At 43.6% G+C, this 17,603-nt stretch overlaps 1 protein-coding gene across 1 annotated transcript in view; it reads right to left on the bottom strand.

Moving 5' to 3' along the window:
* Positions 1 to 17,603, bottom strand: part of FRMD4B (FERM domain containing 4B) — a 216,463-nt gene that overhangs the window by 66,214 nt on the left and 132,646 nt on the right. The window contains 1 exon segment of the mRNA XM_006160350.2: positions 17,405 to 17,427. Within this exon segment, the coding sequence (XP_006160412.1) occupies positions 17,405 to 17,427 (23 nt within the window).

The raw sequence follows: 17,603 nt of genomic DNA, 5'->3' as shown, positions 1-17,603 counted from the left end.
AGGAGGAATTCAGATGTCACAGTGAAGGACATGCTTGCATTTTATCCAATTATCTAGGCTGGACCGCTCCCTTAGGCGTTCCACATTCCTATTTCGATGGCTTTCCACAAGGAAGCTGCCTGTGGCCCTCCATTTAGTCACTGCCACTAGTTTTCAGGCAATGGTTCCTTTGGGCATTCTCAAGCCCCCTTTCACGGGCCCTTGTTTTTCTTTACTGACCCCAAAAGCTCTGTCGGAATGTGCCAACCCCACTCATTTCTGAGAAAGCCACATGGTTGGCAAAACTGAGGCCATCCTTTGTGTGTGCTGGAGCACTTGTGTGGAAAAAGCCACCCCCAGCAAATGCGTGCACCTGCTTGTAGTTAATTGTGAGCTTGCTCACAGCAACCCTCAGCCACCTGCCACTAGGAGGATGGTGTGCAAGGGAGGGCGGGCAATTAGCAAACTGGTTGCTAGCACTTCCTAGACTAAAGGACGACAGACCATGGCTGTCTCTGCTTGGTGTGGGAGCATCCCTAGGTTTCTAGGACAGTTAAAAAAAAAAAAAAAGCATAAGCCTTGAAGTTTGCTTTCCTTCTCTATGCCAAAGCTCTTCCAGACCAGAAGCCCAAAGCAAAAAAAAAAAAAAAAAAAGGTAAAAATAATGACCAAGTGGCAATGTCTGCAGAAACATCACTACACAAGAGATAAACTAAGCTCTTTAAAAAGTTAACGTGAGGGCCGACAGGTGGCTTGGTGGTTAACGATGCTGGACTTCCACATGCCTGACTGCGGTTCAATTCCCAGACCTGGTGGCTTGGTTTCTCACTTTCCCTCTCTCTCTCTTTCTCATTCTCTCCCTCTCTGACCAAATTAAATCTAATTAATTAATTAAAGTACAATAAAATAATTCTAGAAAAACAGTTAATGTGGGACTGGAATTATTCCTGTTTTTTTTAAGTTATAAACATTAACTCAATGTCCTTATTTCACAAAAATGTGGAAGTGGATGAAAAAAGCTATAGTGGGGCAAGCTCCATGGCCTAGTGGTTAAGGCGCCTGGATCCCAAATGGTCAATCATGTGGTTCAAGTCCTAGATCTGGAGGCTAAGAAATATGCCAGGTCCATGTATGTGCATGCCCAAAATCCAGAAAGGAGAAAGAGATGGAGGGGAAGGGGTTGTGGCGTGACCATCCCTCATGGGTGGGTCTTTTCTCCCTCTCTCCTTTTCTGATACAGTCTAGCAAAAAACAACAACAAAAACGAATGAAACAAAACAGAAAAACTAAAAACAAAGCTATAGTTAAGTGTCTGTTTGGACATTCAAGATAAAATCTCTAGCCTATTATTAATAAGTGTAAATGTACCACATAGGCCAAATGCCATCAGAAACTAACAGGCTTTGAAGACTTGGGGAAGTTGGCACAGCTGGTAACTCTATTTAAATACCATGTTGCAGGGACCAGCAGATGCATAATGGTTATGTTGTTGGACTCCCATATAATCCACTGAAGTTTGAGTCTTGGACCCAGCAGCTTAAAACTCATGCTGCGTGCATACACGTGTGTGCCCAAGATCCCGAGAGGAGAATGGAGGAGAAGGGATTGTGGCATGGCCATCCCCCTGGGGAGTGGGATTTCTTGCTTCCTATCTATCTCTCTGGAGAGCACATACACCCTACAGTAAAACTCTCTCTCTAAAATACATACATACCATGTTCTACACAAAACCAAGATCTACTTTTATTAGGATCAGAACTAATTAGAAACATGTGCCAGTCTCTGGCAGTGCCTTGCAGGGGCCCTGATCCGTCACTTCCTTAATCTATGTTTGCTGGAAACCTGCGGTGACCCACTAAGGTTTAGAATTATACTGAAGGAATGGGACACGGCTAACAACTTTCACAGAAAAGTGTCTCTGATGTCTGTTAAATAGGTGTAACAGATGCCAACTTAGCTGCTGAGCCCTTTGAGCTAAATGCAATATTTAAAGATGACAATTTGCTCAAACATGTCATTGTTACAAAAACCCCGGTTATTATTTATAAACACCGATGTCTTCAACTAATGAGCTGATATTGATCAACACTTTGGTGATTAGCAGTAAAGATGTGCTATCAGGTTTTCACCGGTCACATTGCCTTCAAGCCTTGAGTTACATTTCACTAAAAAAAGAAAATTCTGTTTCTCTCAGGTCTGTAGAACTTGGCCTTTGATAATGATACTAGCTTATTATCTGTTTGACTTAAAAACTGGGAATTTCTTTTTTTTAAGGACTTTTTAAAATTTAATGTTATTTATTTATTTGACCAGAGAGAGACAGAGTGAGAGAGAAAGAGAGAGAGAAAGTGAGGAAGCAAGCCACCAGATCCAGGACTCGAACTGCAGTCAGCCATGTGGGAGTCCAGCATCCTTAACCACCATGCTACCTGCCAGCCCTAATAAATAAAAATTTCTTTTTTTTTTTTTTTTGAGAGGTTTTTCACTATAGGGCGCGTGCGCTCGCCAGACAGACAGAGAGAGACATAGAGACAGAAAGCGAGAAATCACCCCCCAGGGGGGATGGTCACACCACAATCCCTTCTCCTCCATTCTCCTCTCGGGATCTTGGGCACGCACGCACACGCGCCCGGCATGAGATTTAAGCCACCGGGTCCGGGACGCGAACCGCGGTCGACTACGTGGGAGTCCAGTGACATAGCCATTACGCTAACTGCTGGTTCCCATAACTGGAAATTTCTAACAGTAAACTTCTATTAAGTACTATGTACTGGGATATGAAGGGTAACAAACACAAGATCACAGTGGTTCGCATCGTACCCTGACCAACTGCATCCTCTGACCTTGTTAGAAATGTAAATTCTCAGGCTCCAACCCAGACCTGATTCAGGCAGGCAGATGGTGGAATCAACAATCTGTGTATAACAAATGGTTTAAGAGACCCTGTAATAGAGGACCAGCAGATGGTGTAATGGTTACATCGCTGGATTTCCACATAGTCGACTGTGGTTTGAGTACCAGATCTGGTGGCTTAAAATCCATGCTGGGTATGTGTGCATGATCAAGATCCCTAGAGGAGAAGGGACTGTAGCATGGCCATCTCCCTGGGAGGATAATTTCTTACTTTCTATCTCTCTGGTGAGTGTATATGCCCTATAGCAAAAATTTCTCTTTAAAAAACAAACAAACAAAAAACCCCCCAAAAAACAAAAAGTCACTGTACTAGAAACTAGAACAAACACAATCTAAGACAGAGATTTTTGAAGAAAGGAATGGGGCCATCCGATAGAGTGGTGGTTGAAGTGGCTGGATACCAGCTAGCCAACAGCGTGATTCGAGTCTTGGACTGAGCCACTGGGCGTGTGTATGTGTCTAACCAAAATCCTGAAAGGAGGGAAAGATGGAGGATGGAATGATTATACCCCATGTGGGGTGTTTTCTCACATTCTCTCTCTCATACATGAACACATTGTGCCCCTTTGGCAAATTAAAAAAGAGAGAGAGGAAGGCTAAAATCAACAATTTCGAATGGGAGAGAAGGCTAAGAAGTCTGAGCGAAGTCTCTGGGTGACAGCTCAGAGGTGAGTCTCAGGAGGTGATCTAACAGCAATGCCACAGGAGAGCCGCCATAACTGTGGAGACTGAACTTGTCCCTTTCTCTGCAGGTGTATTTCGCTACTATCATGCATGTCTCATTGTACAGCTGTGAAAACTGAGATTTAGGAGAGATTAAGAAACTGAAATTCGCACAGCAAGAAAGTAGCGAATGTTACTCCTGCAGGAATTCACAAGGGGAGGCTAGAAATGGGGAAGGAGCAGAGGAAGCTCAGCCTGAACGCTTCGGAGTTTATAATTATAGTGGCCACTGATGAATTCCATCAAAATGTGTATTTCTTGGATGGTGACAGCCAGTCTTTTAAAATGAGATTAAACTGGATTAACCTAAAACTGGATTAATCGCATAAAGGATCTGAACAAGATAAGATAGGTTTTTACTCAGTGAAAAAACAAACCAACCACACAAAAACAACTGTCTGTAGTTGTCCCCTCATAACAAAGATAGCAAATTTAGTTCTTTTTAAAATGTTTTTAGGGCCAGCCAGTGGTGGGGTGGTTAAAGCAGCTGGATCCCACAAGGTCAATTCATGGTTTGAGTCCCAGACCTGGCAGTTTAAGAAATATGCCAGGCACATATGTACCCCAAATCCCGATAGGTGGGAGAAATGGAGGAGAATGCATGACCATACCCCAACCCTTGGGAATGTTTTCTCACCCCCCTTTCCCATCACAAACACACATGCTCTCTGGTAAGCCAAAAAAAATAAAAAAAGTTAAAACAGGTATAAAACCAAACCCCTGTCATTTTCAGCAGAATCTGAAAACTGAGTTCAAATTGCTTCAAGTGAGAAACCTAACACATCAATAAAGCTTCCTTAAATCACACAAGGTATTCCTGATAGCCAATTTTTTGTACTAACCCAAAAAAACTCATACTAAGATCTCTACCCTTGATAGATTATGTCTTAACTGTTGCAGATACCAGGGACTGGGGTAGGGTGGAGAAGGCAGGAAACAGGTTGACCCTTTCCCTCACAGTCAACCGAATGCAAACAAAGAGTGCTAGGGCTCAAGTTCTCTCAGTGTTAATGCCACTCCTGATTATTGCAATACTTACTTTAGAAAAACTGCCTGAAGATTGATCTAATTTCTCAATAGCTAAAATGAAGTACCTTCCCTACTTTCTACCCATCTAGACCAAACTTATAAGAAAGCAGCTCCAACCAGCCAGGTTAGCCAGGTGAATTCCCTTGGGTCAACTCTGCATTCGCAGAACTCAAAGACTTACCAAAGGTCCTGCAGCAGGTGGCCACCATCTAAACGACAAGAGGTTTGTTCTTGGGACAACTCCAAGCCATGACACAGAGTAGGAAAGGAAGGAAGAGGAAGAGGAAATTGGCAAGCTAGGGAGGAGAGAGGAAGAGGGAGGGCCTGGAAAATGCCCAGCTGGCCCCGCCCTCCCTTAGGAGAGGCTGACTCCTCCTCTCCTAAGCCTAACAGAAAGACAGGGCCTTTCCATTGTTGAAATTTGTTCCTCACTCCATCTAAATATTTCTGGGTCAAACCTTAAGCCAAGTAAGGTTGTAGCTATTTGCAGAGAGCAAAGTGAGAACTGAAAGAATTTATGTAAGCCATTCTCCTTGCCTCTGGCTAAAGCTAGGGGTGTCTCCCTACTGTTTCTGCAAAAGGTGGGGTCTGTGGCCTGCCCTGCATTTCCAAGCTCCCTCCCAGAGGTTCAGGTGTGAGCATGTACTTCTAGGCTGTTTCTGGTCCTCAGCTCTCTCAGAACACCATTGGCCAATAATGGAAATCTTTCTGGCTTTAAAGGAGACTGTCATAGGTACTTGGTGTAGGTGACACGTGCTCAGTATCTCTACTCATGCCAACTTATTTGTCCTCATGGTAACCCAGGACATAGGTTAAATCACACATGAGGACCTGAGGTTTGGAAGGCCAGTTAGTAACCTGGAAGGATGCCACCATTTCACTAGAACTAGTAGGCGGGCAGCTGGGACATACTTAGACAAAGGCACAAAACCAACCAGTCAACAACTCCTAGACCTGTGATTTGCAGAGATAAGGTCTGGGATTTGGAACTGGGTTCAGTACCATCCTCCCTGTTCCTAGGAGTTTTGTGCTCTTTGATAAACTAACCTTTGTGAGCCTGGGCTACTTCAATATAGAAATAGAGATAACGACTTGTCTCATAGTTTTGTGTGTGTGTGTGTGTGTGTGTGTGTGTGTAAATATATAAATTTCTAACAACTTGGATTTTTGCTATAGAGCATGCGCGCTCACCAGAGAGAAACAAGAGAGCAACAGAGAGAGAGGAAAAGTGAGAAATCTACAGGGAGATGGCCACACCACAATCTTTTCTGCATTTTCCTCTCAGGATTTGGGGCACACATGCACACACACCCAGTGTGTTTTTCAAGCTACCAGGTCAGGGACTCGAACCTCAGAGTTGGCCATGTGGGATCTAGTGCCTTTGCTGCCATGCCACCTTTTGGCCCAAATTACTGGGATTATTACAATAGACTGCTATGAGGGTATTTGCAGATGTTCAACAAGTATATTCATTCCTTTCTGACCATAGCATAATAAACCAACAATTTTAACACACACTTTATTCCTTCTACTCTGATATCAGGCTGTTGGTGTATTAAAACCAGAATTATGAGAAGCCCTCTAGAATGATCTAGGTTAGAGTTGCCAGATTAAATATTTAGGCCATAGATTTTAAAAGTATTCGTTGTCCAGTCAGCAGGTGGCGCAGTGGTGGTTATGGTGTTGGACTCCCGTGTGGCCAACTGCACTTCAAGTCCTGGACCTGGTGGCTTGAAAATCACATTGGGGGTGTGTGTGTACATGCGTGCCCAAAATCCTGAGAGGAGAATGGAGGACAAGGGGTTGTGGTGTGGCCATCCCTCCTGCCCTGGTGTATAATTTCTCACTTTACTGCTCACTGTGTCTCTCTCTCCATACCCCTCCCAGCAAGTGCATGCACCCTATGAAAAAAATCTTAAAAAAGAAAGTATTTCTTGTTTATCTGAAATTCGAATCAAACTGGGCATCTTATATTTGTATTTGTTAAATATGGCAAGTCTAAGGATTTGTAAACAACTGCATGGGAAAAGAAGTTTGGCAGTCACTTGCCATGTTCCAAGGTGTAGCAGTTTCAGGATGGGTGTGACAGGTGCAACGGGAGCTGGCAGAAGTACCAGCTGAAGTTCAGCCTTGAAACTTACTCTTCCAGCATCATGAGCCACCTGCAGAACTTGTGTCAGACCCTTCTCCCAGCACCCTACCAAAGATGCGTCCTGAAGCAGGAGTCTGCTTGAGGTCTGGGAAGCACACGGCCTTTTAGCCTGGATTCCTTTGTCAGTTTTTGTCTGTGGCCTAACGTGGAGGACAAAATACTCTGCCCATCTCCATGCATGATAGGGATTCACTATCAAATCTCTTTTTTTTAAGTCAAAAGAATTTCTAATAAGAACAAAAATGTGATGAGAGATTTTTCTGAACGTTAGCCAGTGAACTGAAGACTTGGATGACATCTACTTTGAACCTTCAACTCTTTAATCCTGATAGAAGAACTATAACCCATAAAAGTGACTTAGGTTGGAGAGCAGGTTAACGTGGAAATCTATAAATATTTAAAATGAAAATATTTCAAGTCCTGGACCTGGTGGCTTGAAAATCACATTGGGGGTGTGTGTGTACATGCGTGCCCAAAATCCTGAGAGGAGAATGGAGGACAAGGGGTTGTGGTGTGGCCATCCCTCCTGCCCTGGTGTATAATTTCTCACTTTACTGCTCACTGTGTCTCTCTCTCCATACCCCTCCCAGCAAGTGCATGCACCCTATGAAAAAAATCTTAAAAAAGAAAGTATTTCTTGTTTATCTGAAATTCGAATCAAACTGGGCATCTTATATTTGTATTTGTTAAATATGGCAAGTCTAAGGATTTGTAAACAACTGCATGGGAAAAGAAGTTTGGCAGTCACTTGCCATGTTCCAAGGTGTAGCAGTTTCAGGATGGGTGTGACAGGTGCAACGGGAGCTGGCAGAAGTACCAGCTGAAGTTCAGCCTTGAAACTTACTCTTCCAGCATCATGAGCCACCTGCAGAACTTGTGTCAGACCCTTCTCCCAGCACCCTACCAAAGATGCGTCCTGAAGCAGGAGTCTGCTTGAGGTCTGGGAAGCACACGGCCTTTTAGCCTGGATTCCTTTGTCAGTTTTTGTCTGTGGCCTAACGTGGAGGACAAAATACTCTGCCCATCTCCATGCATGATAGGGATTCACTATCAAATCTCTTTTTTTTAAGTCAAAAGAATTTCTAATAAGAACAAAAATGTGATGAGAGATTTTTCTGAACGTTAGCCAGTGAACTGAAGACTTGGATGACATCTACTTTGAACCTTCAACTCTTTAATCCTGATAGAAGAACTATAACCCATAAAAGTGACTTAGGTTGGAGAGCAGGTTAACGTGGAAATCTATAAATATTTAAAATGAAAATATTTTCACTTTGTTGAATTCAGAGACAGAACGTAGAACAATGGTTGCTGGGGATTTGGGCAAGGGAGAAAGGAGTTGTTTAATGGGCACAGAGTTCCAGTTTTGCAAGATGAAAAATTCTGGAAATCGCTTTTACAACAGTGCAAAAATATTTAACCCTCTGGAACTGCACACTTAAAAAATTGCTTAGATGGTAATTTTTTTTTTTTTTTAAATTTTTGCTATGGGGAGCATGCACTTGCTAGAGAGAGGAAAGAGAGAAGGTACCCCCTAGGCAAGGATGGCCACACTGGAATCCCTTCTCCTCCACGCTCTCAGGGTTTTGGGCACACATGCACTTGCACCTGGTATGTATTTCAAAGACAGCTTTGGGACTCAAACCTGGTAGAGGACAACATGGGATCCAGCCATTGTAATCACCATGCCACTGGCTGGTCCCTAGACAGTAATTTTTTTTTTTTTTGAGAGGTTTTCGCTATAGGGCGCGTGCACTCGCCAGACAGACAGAGAGAGACATAGAGACAGAAAGCGAGAAATCCCCCCCCAGGGGGGCTGGTCACGCCGCAGTCCCTTCTCCTCCATTCTCCTCTCGGGATCTTGGGCATGCATGCACACGCATCCGGCGTGAGTTTTAAGCCACCGGGTCCGGGACACGAACTGTGGTCAACTACGTGGGAGTCCAGCGACATAGCCATTATGCTAACTGCTGGTCCCCTAGACAGTAATTTTTATGATATGTAATATTTACCACAATTTTTAAAAAAATTATATCTCATAAAAATCTAAAAATGGAAAAAGGGCACATCGAAGGAAAATAATCAATACAAAGGGACTTCAAAAGGTTCATCGAATTAAAGTACAAGGTTATTTTGGTGCAAAAATGTCTCAATCCTAGCATAGCTTTTCCACCATATACATGTTCCATGGACTTTCTGAAGACCCCCTCAGACAGGCAGTGCTTATTAGAAAAGAATGGAAAGTCAAAGACATCTGTTCCTCTTCTGGGAAACTTCCTCCTAGACAAGCAAAAATTGTTTATGGTCAACTTGAAGCCCCAGTGCTTTATCCCCACTTCCTGCGTGTGGGACTCAATGTGCCTTCCTGATCACACAAAACTGGATTAACCGCATCAGCCATCTGAACGCAGATAAGAGGACTGTATTATGTTATGCGTTGTGTTATCACTTTGTGTTTCTAAACCCGAACCAACAACACTGAAATGCTTATCAGCGATGGAATGTAGGCAGCCTCCCCCACGGTGTCATCTTTAGCTCTGGTAGGGTTTGCACTTTGAGGAGTGCTACTTTCAATCCCTACTGAACGCTAACCATGCTAGTGCCTCAGCCAGCCGCTATCAGAAAAGGCCAGGGAGGCTGAGCTTCCTTTCAGGACCAACCATCTGTGATGGTGTAATGGCCGGGTTTACTCCATTGGAGAGGGAGGCTGAGAACACAAATAGGTCAAGTGTTTCCTCCTCCACAGGACCAATCCGGTATGGCTGTTTAAAATAGAACTTAGTTTTCTCTTTCTCTTTCTCTTTCTCTTTCTCTTTCTCTTTCTCTTTCTCTTTCTCTTTCTCTTTCTCTTTCTCTTTCTCTTTCTCTTTCTCTTTCTCTTTCTCTTTCTCTTTCTCTTTCTCTTTCTCTTTCTCTTTCTCTTTCTCTTTCTCTTTCTCTTTCTCTTTCTCTTTCTCTTTCTTTCTTTCTTTTTTAAATTTGCCAGAGGGTGTGTGTGCTTGCTAGAGAGATGGAGAGAAAGAGTGAGAAAGCCACACTTTCTCACACCTGTCCAAGGGAGAGGCTCACGTTGCAATCCCTTGTCCTCCATCTTACCCTCCTGTTGGGATTCTGGTCATGCACATACATGTGCCCGTTGTGTTTCTCAAGCTGCTGGGCACAGGACTCGAATCCTGCAGTTGGTATGTGAGATCCCATTGACTAAACCACTATGCCACCGGCTGGCCCAGGGATTTTCATTTTCTTACATTGGGTATTTAAGCTGTGAAATGTCAAGTGTTGAGAAATGCAGACTACTTGTGCTGGGAAATGCGAAGGCCTGATTTTTACCCTGATCCGGTGGTTAACACAGTTCTCAGAATGCTGATCCAGCAAGATGTTCAGAGTTCAGGGGACAAATCAGTGTGGGGAATGCTGTGTCGCCTTCTGGCAGATTCCCAGTGGGCCCGTTGTGTTTCTCAAGCTGCCGGGCCCAGGACTCGAATCCTGCAGTCAGTATGTGAGATCCCATTGACTAAACCACTATGCCACCGGCTGGCCCAGGGATTTTCATTTTCTTACATTGGGTATTTAAGCTGTGAAATGTCAAGTGTTGAGAAATGCAGACTACTTGTGCTGGGAAATGCGAAGGCCTGATTTTTACCCTGATCCGGTGGTTAACACAGTTCTCAGAATGCTGATCCAGCAAGATGTTCAGAGTTCAGGGGACAAATCAGTGTGGGGAATGCTGTGTCGCCTTCTGGCAGATTCCCAGTGCACAGAGCAGACTAAATACTTGGCAAAGAAGACCCGGTGAACTGTGGGTCAGTCTCCAGTCGGGTGGTTAAGAGAACCAGGTTCCACTTGGCCAGCTGTGGTTAGAATCCCAGCTGCAGCAGCTTCAAAACCATGCTGGGCATGTGTGTTCCAAATCTCCGTGGGATGGAGAGATGGAGGAGAAGGTACTGTGGCATGATCATACCCACCCCCTCTCAGCCCGCACCCCATCTCTCTCTGGTAAGTGCACGGGCCCTCTGGCAATTGAAAGAAGAGAAAGAAAAGGAAAGAAACCTGGTCAATTCTGCTTTACTTTTAACTAAGTATTGGACCGAGAAAGTCACTCACTTCTCAACAGTTCCCCCCACTCTCTCAAAAGTATTTCATTGATTTCTTAGAGGCTCAGCCTGAAATAAGACAGAAATGTTCAATTTCTGTCAAAGACCAGCCTCCTTATTCTACTGGCCAGGAAGGGAATGATCCCTACAAGCTTGCATTGGGCTACAGAAAGGGCAACGGCTGTCAGCGCTGAGGAGTATGAGGCTTGGAGTTCCAACGTGCCCCTGTCCAGCTCTGCCACTAGCTTTCCTCTCTGTAAAATGGGGACAGTAACAGTGTCCGTCGCCACAGAGTTCCAGTAAGGGTTAAACGTACTACTACCAGTAACACCAATCATGCTGAGGATGGTTTATTGAGCCCAAGAAACTGCGTTTCAGAAAGGTCCAATAAGTTGCCCACATTTTCCCAGCAAACAGCTGAGGCTGGATTGGAATGCAAACAGTCACATTGCAAAGTTCCAGTTTCCCACTGCCTCCCAGGTAATGAGTACTCTGCACAGGGTCTAGCCCAGGGAGGCTGCTCTTTTTATTATTGGAATTGATTTTAAAAGTCCTGGCAGTAAAATGATTATTTTAGAGTTTTAAGAGCTCCAGAGGTGTAAAAACTAAGGGGCAAACTTCTTGAAATTCTTGCTTTTTTTCCTCTCCCTTTCTTTTTAACTACTTGCAAGGTATCTAGAGAAGTTCCCCACCATGGGAACCGGCTGCACCTCAGTATAAACTATGACTATCTCCTTCCCTATTGAGCCGGCTGTTAACAATACTCTCACTCTGACCCAGCACTGAATTGCAAATTGTAATCATTTGCTTTTTCCTGAAGCAGAAGCGCCCTCATTATATAGTGACTTGGTAACTTCCACGGTTCAGGATCTTTGAAAAAAAAAAAAAAAAGCTCTGCTTCTACAAACTCATTTGTGGCTGGCAGCTCAATGATACCGCCTTGCCTCCCTGCCTTGTCAGCTTTCAGGAATTCTCTGTGTTTGCCTGTGTTGTGTTACCAGAGTCGTTTGTTATCTTTGCAGTTTAAGGGCTGACTTGGAAATTCAGACTGTCAGCTATTTAAAGAAAATGGAAGTCTCCACTCTACTGTTGTAATTAACTCTCAGAGAGTAGGGTTTCCTACTGGTTGTGATAATATTAACTTAAAATACTCTGAGGGAGACATGGCAGGAAACAAAATAAGAAGGGGAAGGTTGTTGCTTTCAAAGGTATTCTAGGAAGAAGAATTTGAGCAAAGTTCTGAGGGCAAAATAGCACAGGATCGTGGGGAATAGAGAGTAGTGAGGCATAACCAGGTGAGGGGTGTGAACAGTATAGGAAGAGAGAGGAAACGTGTAATGTAGATTTCAGTAAGGTCTTCAGTGCCAGGCTGGGAGTTGAAGGGCAGGTGTCTGTGTGCAATGAGAAACTGGAAATGTTTAGACATAGATCAAGCCTATGTCTTAGGATGACAGCTGGAGGTTACATGCAGGTCATTGTGTGCAATGGAATCAGAGCAGATCTGGAAACTCACTGGTTATATAAAACAATGGGGGGGGTTGAATTTTCTATTGCTACATTAGGATAACTATTATGGTGGATAGTGAATGAAACCAGTCATGGATTACAGTTACAGGAAGCACTGGCTAGTTAGCTCCAACACGTAATATAGTGGGTATGAAGTCAAATGGGGAGAATGAGGGTTGAGGAAACTACAGGGCTGACAGAGAAGAAAGGAGGAGCTGCTTGACAGATGGAAACAAGGGTGGGAGGGAAAAGGGAAATCTCAGAGATGACTCAAGAGTGAATGGAGGGGTCAGACGGTGGTACTGGTACAGTGATCAAATGCAATGTTCTGCAAGACAATCCCACATGGCAAGGTGGCCAGTTCAAGTCCCAGCACCTCCCCGTATATGCCGGGCACATGCATACTTATGACCTGAGGCTGGCTGAAGGCTGGAGTGGACTGCCAGGTCCGGCCCCTGTTGGGGGTGCTGTCTCTCTGTCTCTTTTTCTCTTTCTCATGGAAGAAATAAATAAGCTTTGGGAGAGAGAAACAAAACAGAGATGTAATTCAAAAGGAGGCAGTGGAAAAGGGATTGGTTTGGAGGCAGACAGGGTGAGGAACTCAGTTTTGGAAATGCTACATTTGAGAAAGTAAGAGTGAGACACAGAAGTGGGCCAGAGCAGCCTTAAAAATTAGGTCTTCAACTACTATTTTAATGTAAAAAGCCACATTGTCCTGATCTAGAAAATGTTTAGGAGTTTTTGGTCAATGTACAAACGGCAGTGGGGAAACTCAGTGAAGGTCAGGTCTATAAACCAAGAGCTATAGTCTCCGCTGTGTAAACCAACAGAAAAGTGCAATCCGGAATTACCACTTAAGCTGCCCTTGCCACAGAAAGTCCAATTCCTCAGAAGGAAGGCCCCTGACATATGTATAAGGGGTCTTTAAAAAGTTCATGGAGGGGCCAGCAGGTGGCATGATACTTAAGGTACTATATTCCCACATGGTCACCCACAGTTTGAGTCCTAGACCTAGTGGCTTGAAAGTCACAGCAAATAAATAGACAAACAAATAAAAATTTTTTAAAAAAAAGTGCATGGAAGTGCCAGCAGATGGTGTCATGACTAAGGCATGCGTAAGACACATGACTGGCCCAATGGCTTGAAAATCACAACCAATAAATAAATAAATCAATGTTAGAGGAAAAAAAAAGTTTGTGGAGAATGTGTTTTATGAAAATACTATGCATGGTCTTCAAACAGTTTTGCATCAGCATAAAACTCCTAATTTAATTTTATTTTGCCACAAACATTTCAAGGCCCGTCATGTCTTTGCCTCCTCAGTGCCTGGACTGGTACTGACACACTTTAGGGTTCAGTAGACCCTTACTGCATATAGCTGCCAGTCTCTTCTAAGTGAGACTTCGGGGTGGCAAGAGGGCATAACTTCCACTTCAGCTCCTTGTCTCTTTTAAAAAATCTCCTTTGTTATGTTCCCACCGGAGCAACTTCACTTAAGAAAATAGTCACAAATAATGACAGTCTCCGATGCACAAAGGTGTTCATCACAGCATTAATTACATGGGCAAAAAATGGGAAACAACTCATATTTGTAACAGGGGAGTGGTGAATCATGCCCATCACGCTGATGGAAGTATTGAAGTAGCAACTGCAGAGACAACATACTTAAAGAGTTAATTCACTCGATCCCCATTGCAGTCCTATGAGGTGTTACTATTATTCTAAGTTCTATTTCACAGATGAAGAAACTGAGGCTTGGAGAGCTAAGTAATTTGTCCAAGATTGCACAAGGCCAACCTAGGATTTTAATGAGGCCGTCTAGTCTAGAGTCTTGGCTGTAACCACTTCAAAGTTGCTTCATCTTTTTTTTTTTTTCCCAGAGAGTATGTGCTCTTGTCAGAGAGGGACACAGAAAAAGGGAAAACACAGAAAATTTCCCTTCCCCCATCCCCTGCAGGGCATAGTCACAACCCTTTCTTCAATTCTCCATCCTGGTGGGATGTGGGGCATGCACACACGCAGTGCGCTTTTCAAGCTGCCAAATCCAGGACTTGAACCATGGGATTGGCCATGTGGGATCTAGCCATATTAATCACTAGGCCAGAGGCTGGCTTGTTTCATGGTATTTAATTTTGCTTGGTTTTCTTAGTTTCAATAACCAAACTTTTGGAAGGGAAACATATCCTCTCCATTTTTGAGAGGAGGACATCAGATAGGGAACCCAAACTGCTTCATTTTAAGCCGGATGCCAAATGTTCGCATTTCTTATGATCTCTTTCATCCTCACGAGCAATAATAAATGTCGTGAAACGAGTTATCATTTACAAAACCCTTCCACGCCACTAATCTAAAAACCCTGCAAAGTTGCTATTTTGATGACCTCCAATTTAGAGGTGAGAAAACTGAGCCTCAGAAAGGATGAAAGGTTCATTCAGGGTGATGCTAGTTGGTGTTTTCGTGATTCCCATCCTCACGCTCTTTCGACTACTCAGTGTAGTGGGGACCATGTCAAATCAGTATGTGCTACATCTTCAGCCTAGAGATCATTCAGGAAACTACAAGGAACAAACTAAAGTTAAGGAAAAGGGTTAGACTGGGTTTAGTTAGAATTAATTTACCAGTCTTGAAGTCCCAGGACTTTTTGTAGTCTGGACTACATAAAGGCTGCCTCTATCCCTTCTTTTAAGTTTATTTATTTATTTTTAAAAATTTCTTCCATGAGCAAGAGAGACAGAGACAGAGACAGCACCACCAGCATGGACCGAACACAGAGATCTACCCCCAGCCCCAGCCAACCCCCCATCATGGCCACATGTGTGCATGGTGAACTCAGGGAGGCCTCTGGATGTGAACCCAGAACCTTCCGGTGTGGGTCAGCCTTACAGAACAATGATGTTTTACCTCTGCACCAGTGTTAGGCCCTACCGACTGTCCCTTTTAAGATGTCTTCTGCCACAGTCAAGAGACCTTCCCTAAGGCAAGTTTTTCTTTTTTTTTTTTTATAATTATTTTGTTCACCAGAATCATCATTATTATTTTAGTTGAACAGAGAGAGACAGATAGAGTGAAAGAGAGAGAGAGAGAGAGAGAGAGAGAAAGCAAGCCGCCAGGTCCGGGACTTGAACCATAGTTAGCCATGTGGGAGGCCAGTACCTTAACCACCATGTACCAACTGGCACCCCCTAAGGCAAGTTTCTAAAATTTACTTTTCTCCTTTTGTTCTTTCCTCCAACAGCTTTTTGTAGCTGCTTCAGACCTTCCTTAGTCTCAGAAGCCTCTTCAGAGATAGCTGAGAGACTGGACCAGATGATGACAATGATGGGAGGACAATGGCACTAAATCGGGAATAATAACCAAAGGGTATGAGCTTGTTGCTGGCCTGATTCTGCCCTGGGCAAGGATACTGAATTCTCATAATGGTCCTGTGGGATCAAGGCGAGCTCACTGATGGGGAAACCGAGGCTCAGGGGGTGTTGAGCCCATGCTGGATCCCACAGGGAGCAGGTGGGGCAGGGAAGGTGGGCAGTCCACAGACTACAGAGCGTGAGTTCAACCCTGAAGCCTTCAATTACAAATTGACATCAGAATGGCCCCCCCAAATCCCCATAATGACGACTTCCTCCTCTAGCTGAAATGCGGCTCCTCTGGGAAAGACAGCAGCCCAGATGCAGCAGCTCTTGATGTTATTAATGATCTAGAAACTCATTTATCCTCTTTTTATCCTTAGCCATTTTCCCTCTAGTTTTTTTCTATTATTATTAAACTGGTATTTGTTGATTTTCATGAATCCTTCAAAGCGTATTTCTTTTTTTTTTTGGAGAGGTTTTTGCTATAGGGCACGTGCGCTCGCCAGACCGACAGAGAGAGACATAGAGACAGAAAGTGAGAAATCACCCTCCAGGGAGGATGGCCACGCTGCAATCCCTTCTCCTCCATTCTCCTCTCGGGATCTTGGGCATGCACGCACACATGCCCGGTGTGAGTTTTAAGCCACCGGGTCTGGGACGTGAACCACGGTCGACTACGTGGGAGTCCAGCGACATAGCCATTATGCTAACTGCTGGTTCCCAAAGCGTATTTCTTAACCTAATTTTAAAAAATAATAATACAGCACAAAACAAATGAATGGGAGCATGTGGTGAGTGAATGAGGTGACCAGTCTGATGAGGAGAGAGTTTCTGAAGTGACCTATTACTCTGGGACTTGAAGTTTTCAAGCTTGTTCAGCGTTATTTTGTTATCAGCCTGTTAAAAAGCACATTGTTAAGAGACTTGGCTGGGAATGAGTACTAGGTGATCTGTAAATAATCGACAGGGAAAGTTTACCAGGAGTCGAACATTAACGTGGCAAAGGCAAGGTTTTCACTGGGACAGCCTGTGAGCTGTTTCTAATGGGAGGCCTGGCCTCCACCTTTAACCGTTTCTATGTCTCCAGCTACGACTACTGCATTAAAAGGACAGAAGGAGCAGGTAGCGGGTGAATTCGAATACAAACACTCTTTGATGATGTGGCCAGCTAGGCAGTTGGAGGCAGTATGTGCAGTAATGCAACTGTTAGGTCAAGTGTAGGAAGGCTGAGGCCCCTTCAGGGCAGCTGCCAAAGAAAGCCCCTATTAATCCCTTAACCAAGCAGCTGATGGATTTAATTTTTTTGTGCATACTTTATAACTCTTCAAACGCAAGATTTTTATACAGTTAAAAAAAAAAGCAGCACAAGCTACCAAAGCTTTTTATAGATTTCTTCATCTCACTAACTAACAGATGACAGAAAATAGAACTTTAGAGGGCTCCTGATTGCAATTCACTGTCACTCTGGCTTGAAAAATTGTAAGGACGGTTCATTCCCAGATTCATTCACAAAAAGAATAGGTCTCTATGCGGGGAGGGAGCAGATCTCAACCTCCTGCCTTGGGATCTACTCTCTTTTGATTTTGCATCTATTGTTATTTAAAATAACGGCATAAAATGATTCAGCTAGGGTTATTTTGCATAGTAAAAGGAATCATTACCTGGTATAATCCCCCTTGGCTTCCTGGAAAAAAAAAAAAACAACACAAAGATGGATAATCAGTATGTATTTATGTTAAGCATAATGAATTTTACTCTTGATCATTTTCCCATCTTAAAGTCCCTGAGTTTTGTTTTGAAGAATGTACATAAGAAATAAAAATAGATAAAGTTAAATGAAATAATTCTTTTAAAAAAAAC

The sequence above is a fragment of the Tupaia chinensis genome, unplaced genomic scaffold (assembly GCF_000334495.1).
Source record: "Tupaia chinensis unplaced genomic scaffold, TupChi_1.0 Scaffold000682_1, whole genome shotgun sequence".
Classification (NCBI taxonomy): domain Eukaryota; kingdom Metazoa; phylum Chordata; class Mammalia; order Scandentia; family Tupaiidae; genus Tupaia; species Tupaia belangeri.
The sequence above is the reverse complement of the archived record's forward strand: the minus strand, read 5'-3'. Positions and strand labels throughout refer to the sequence as shown.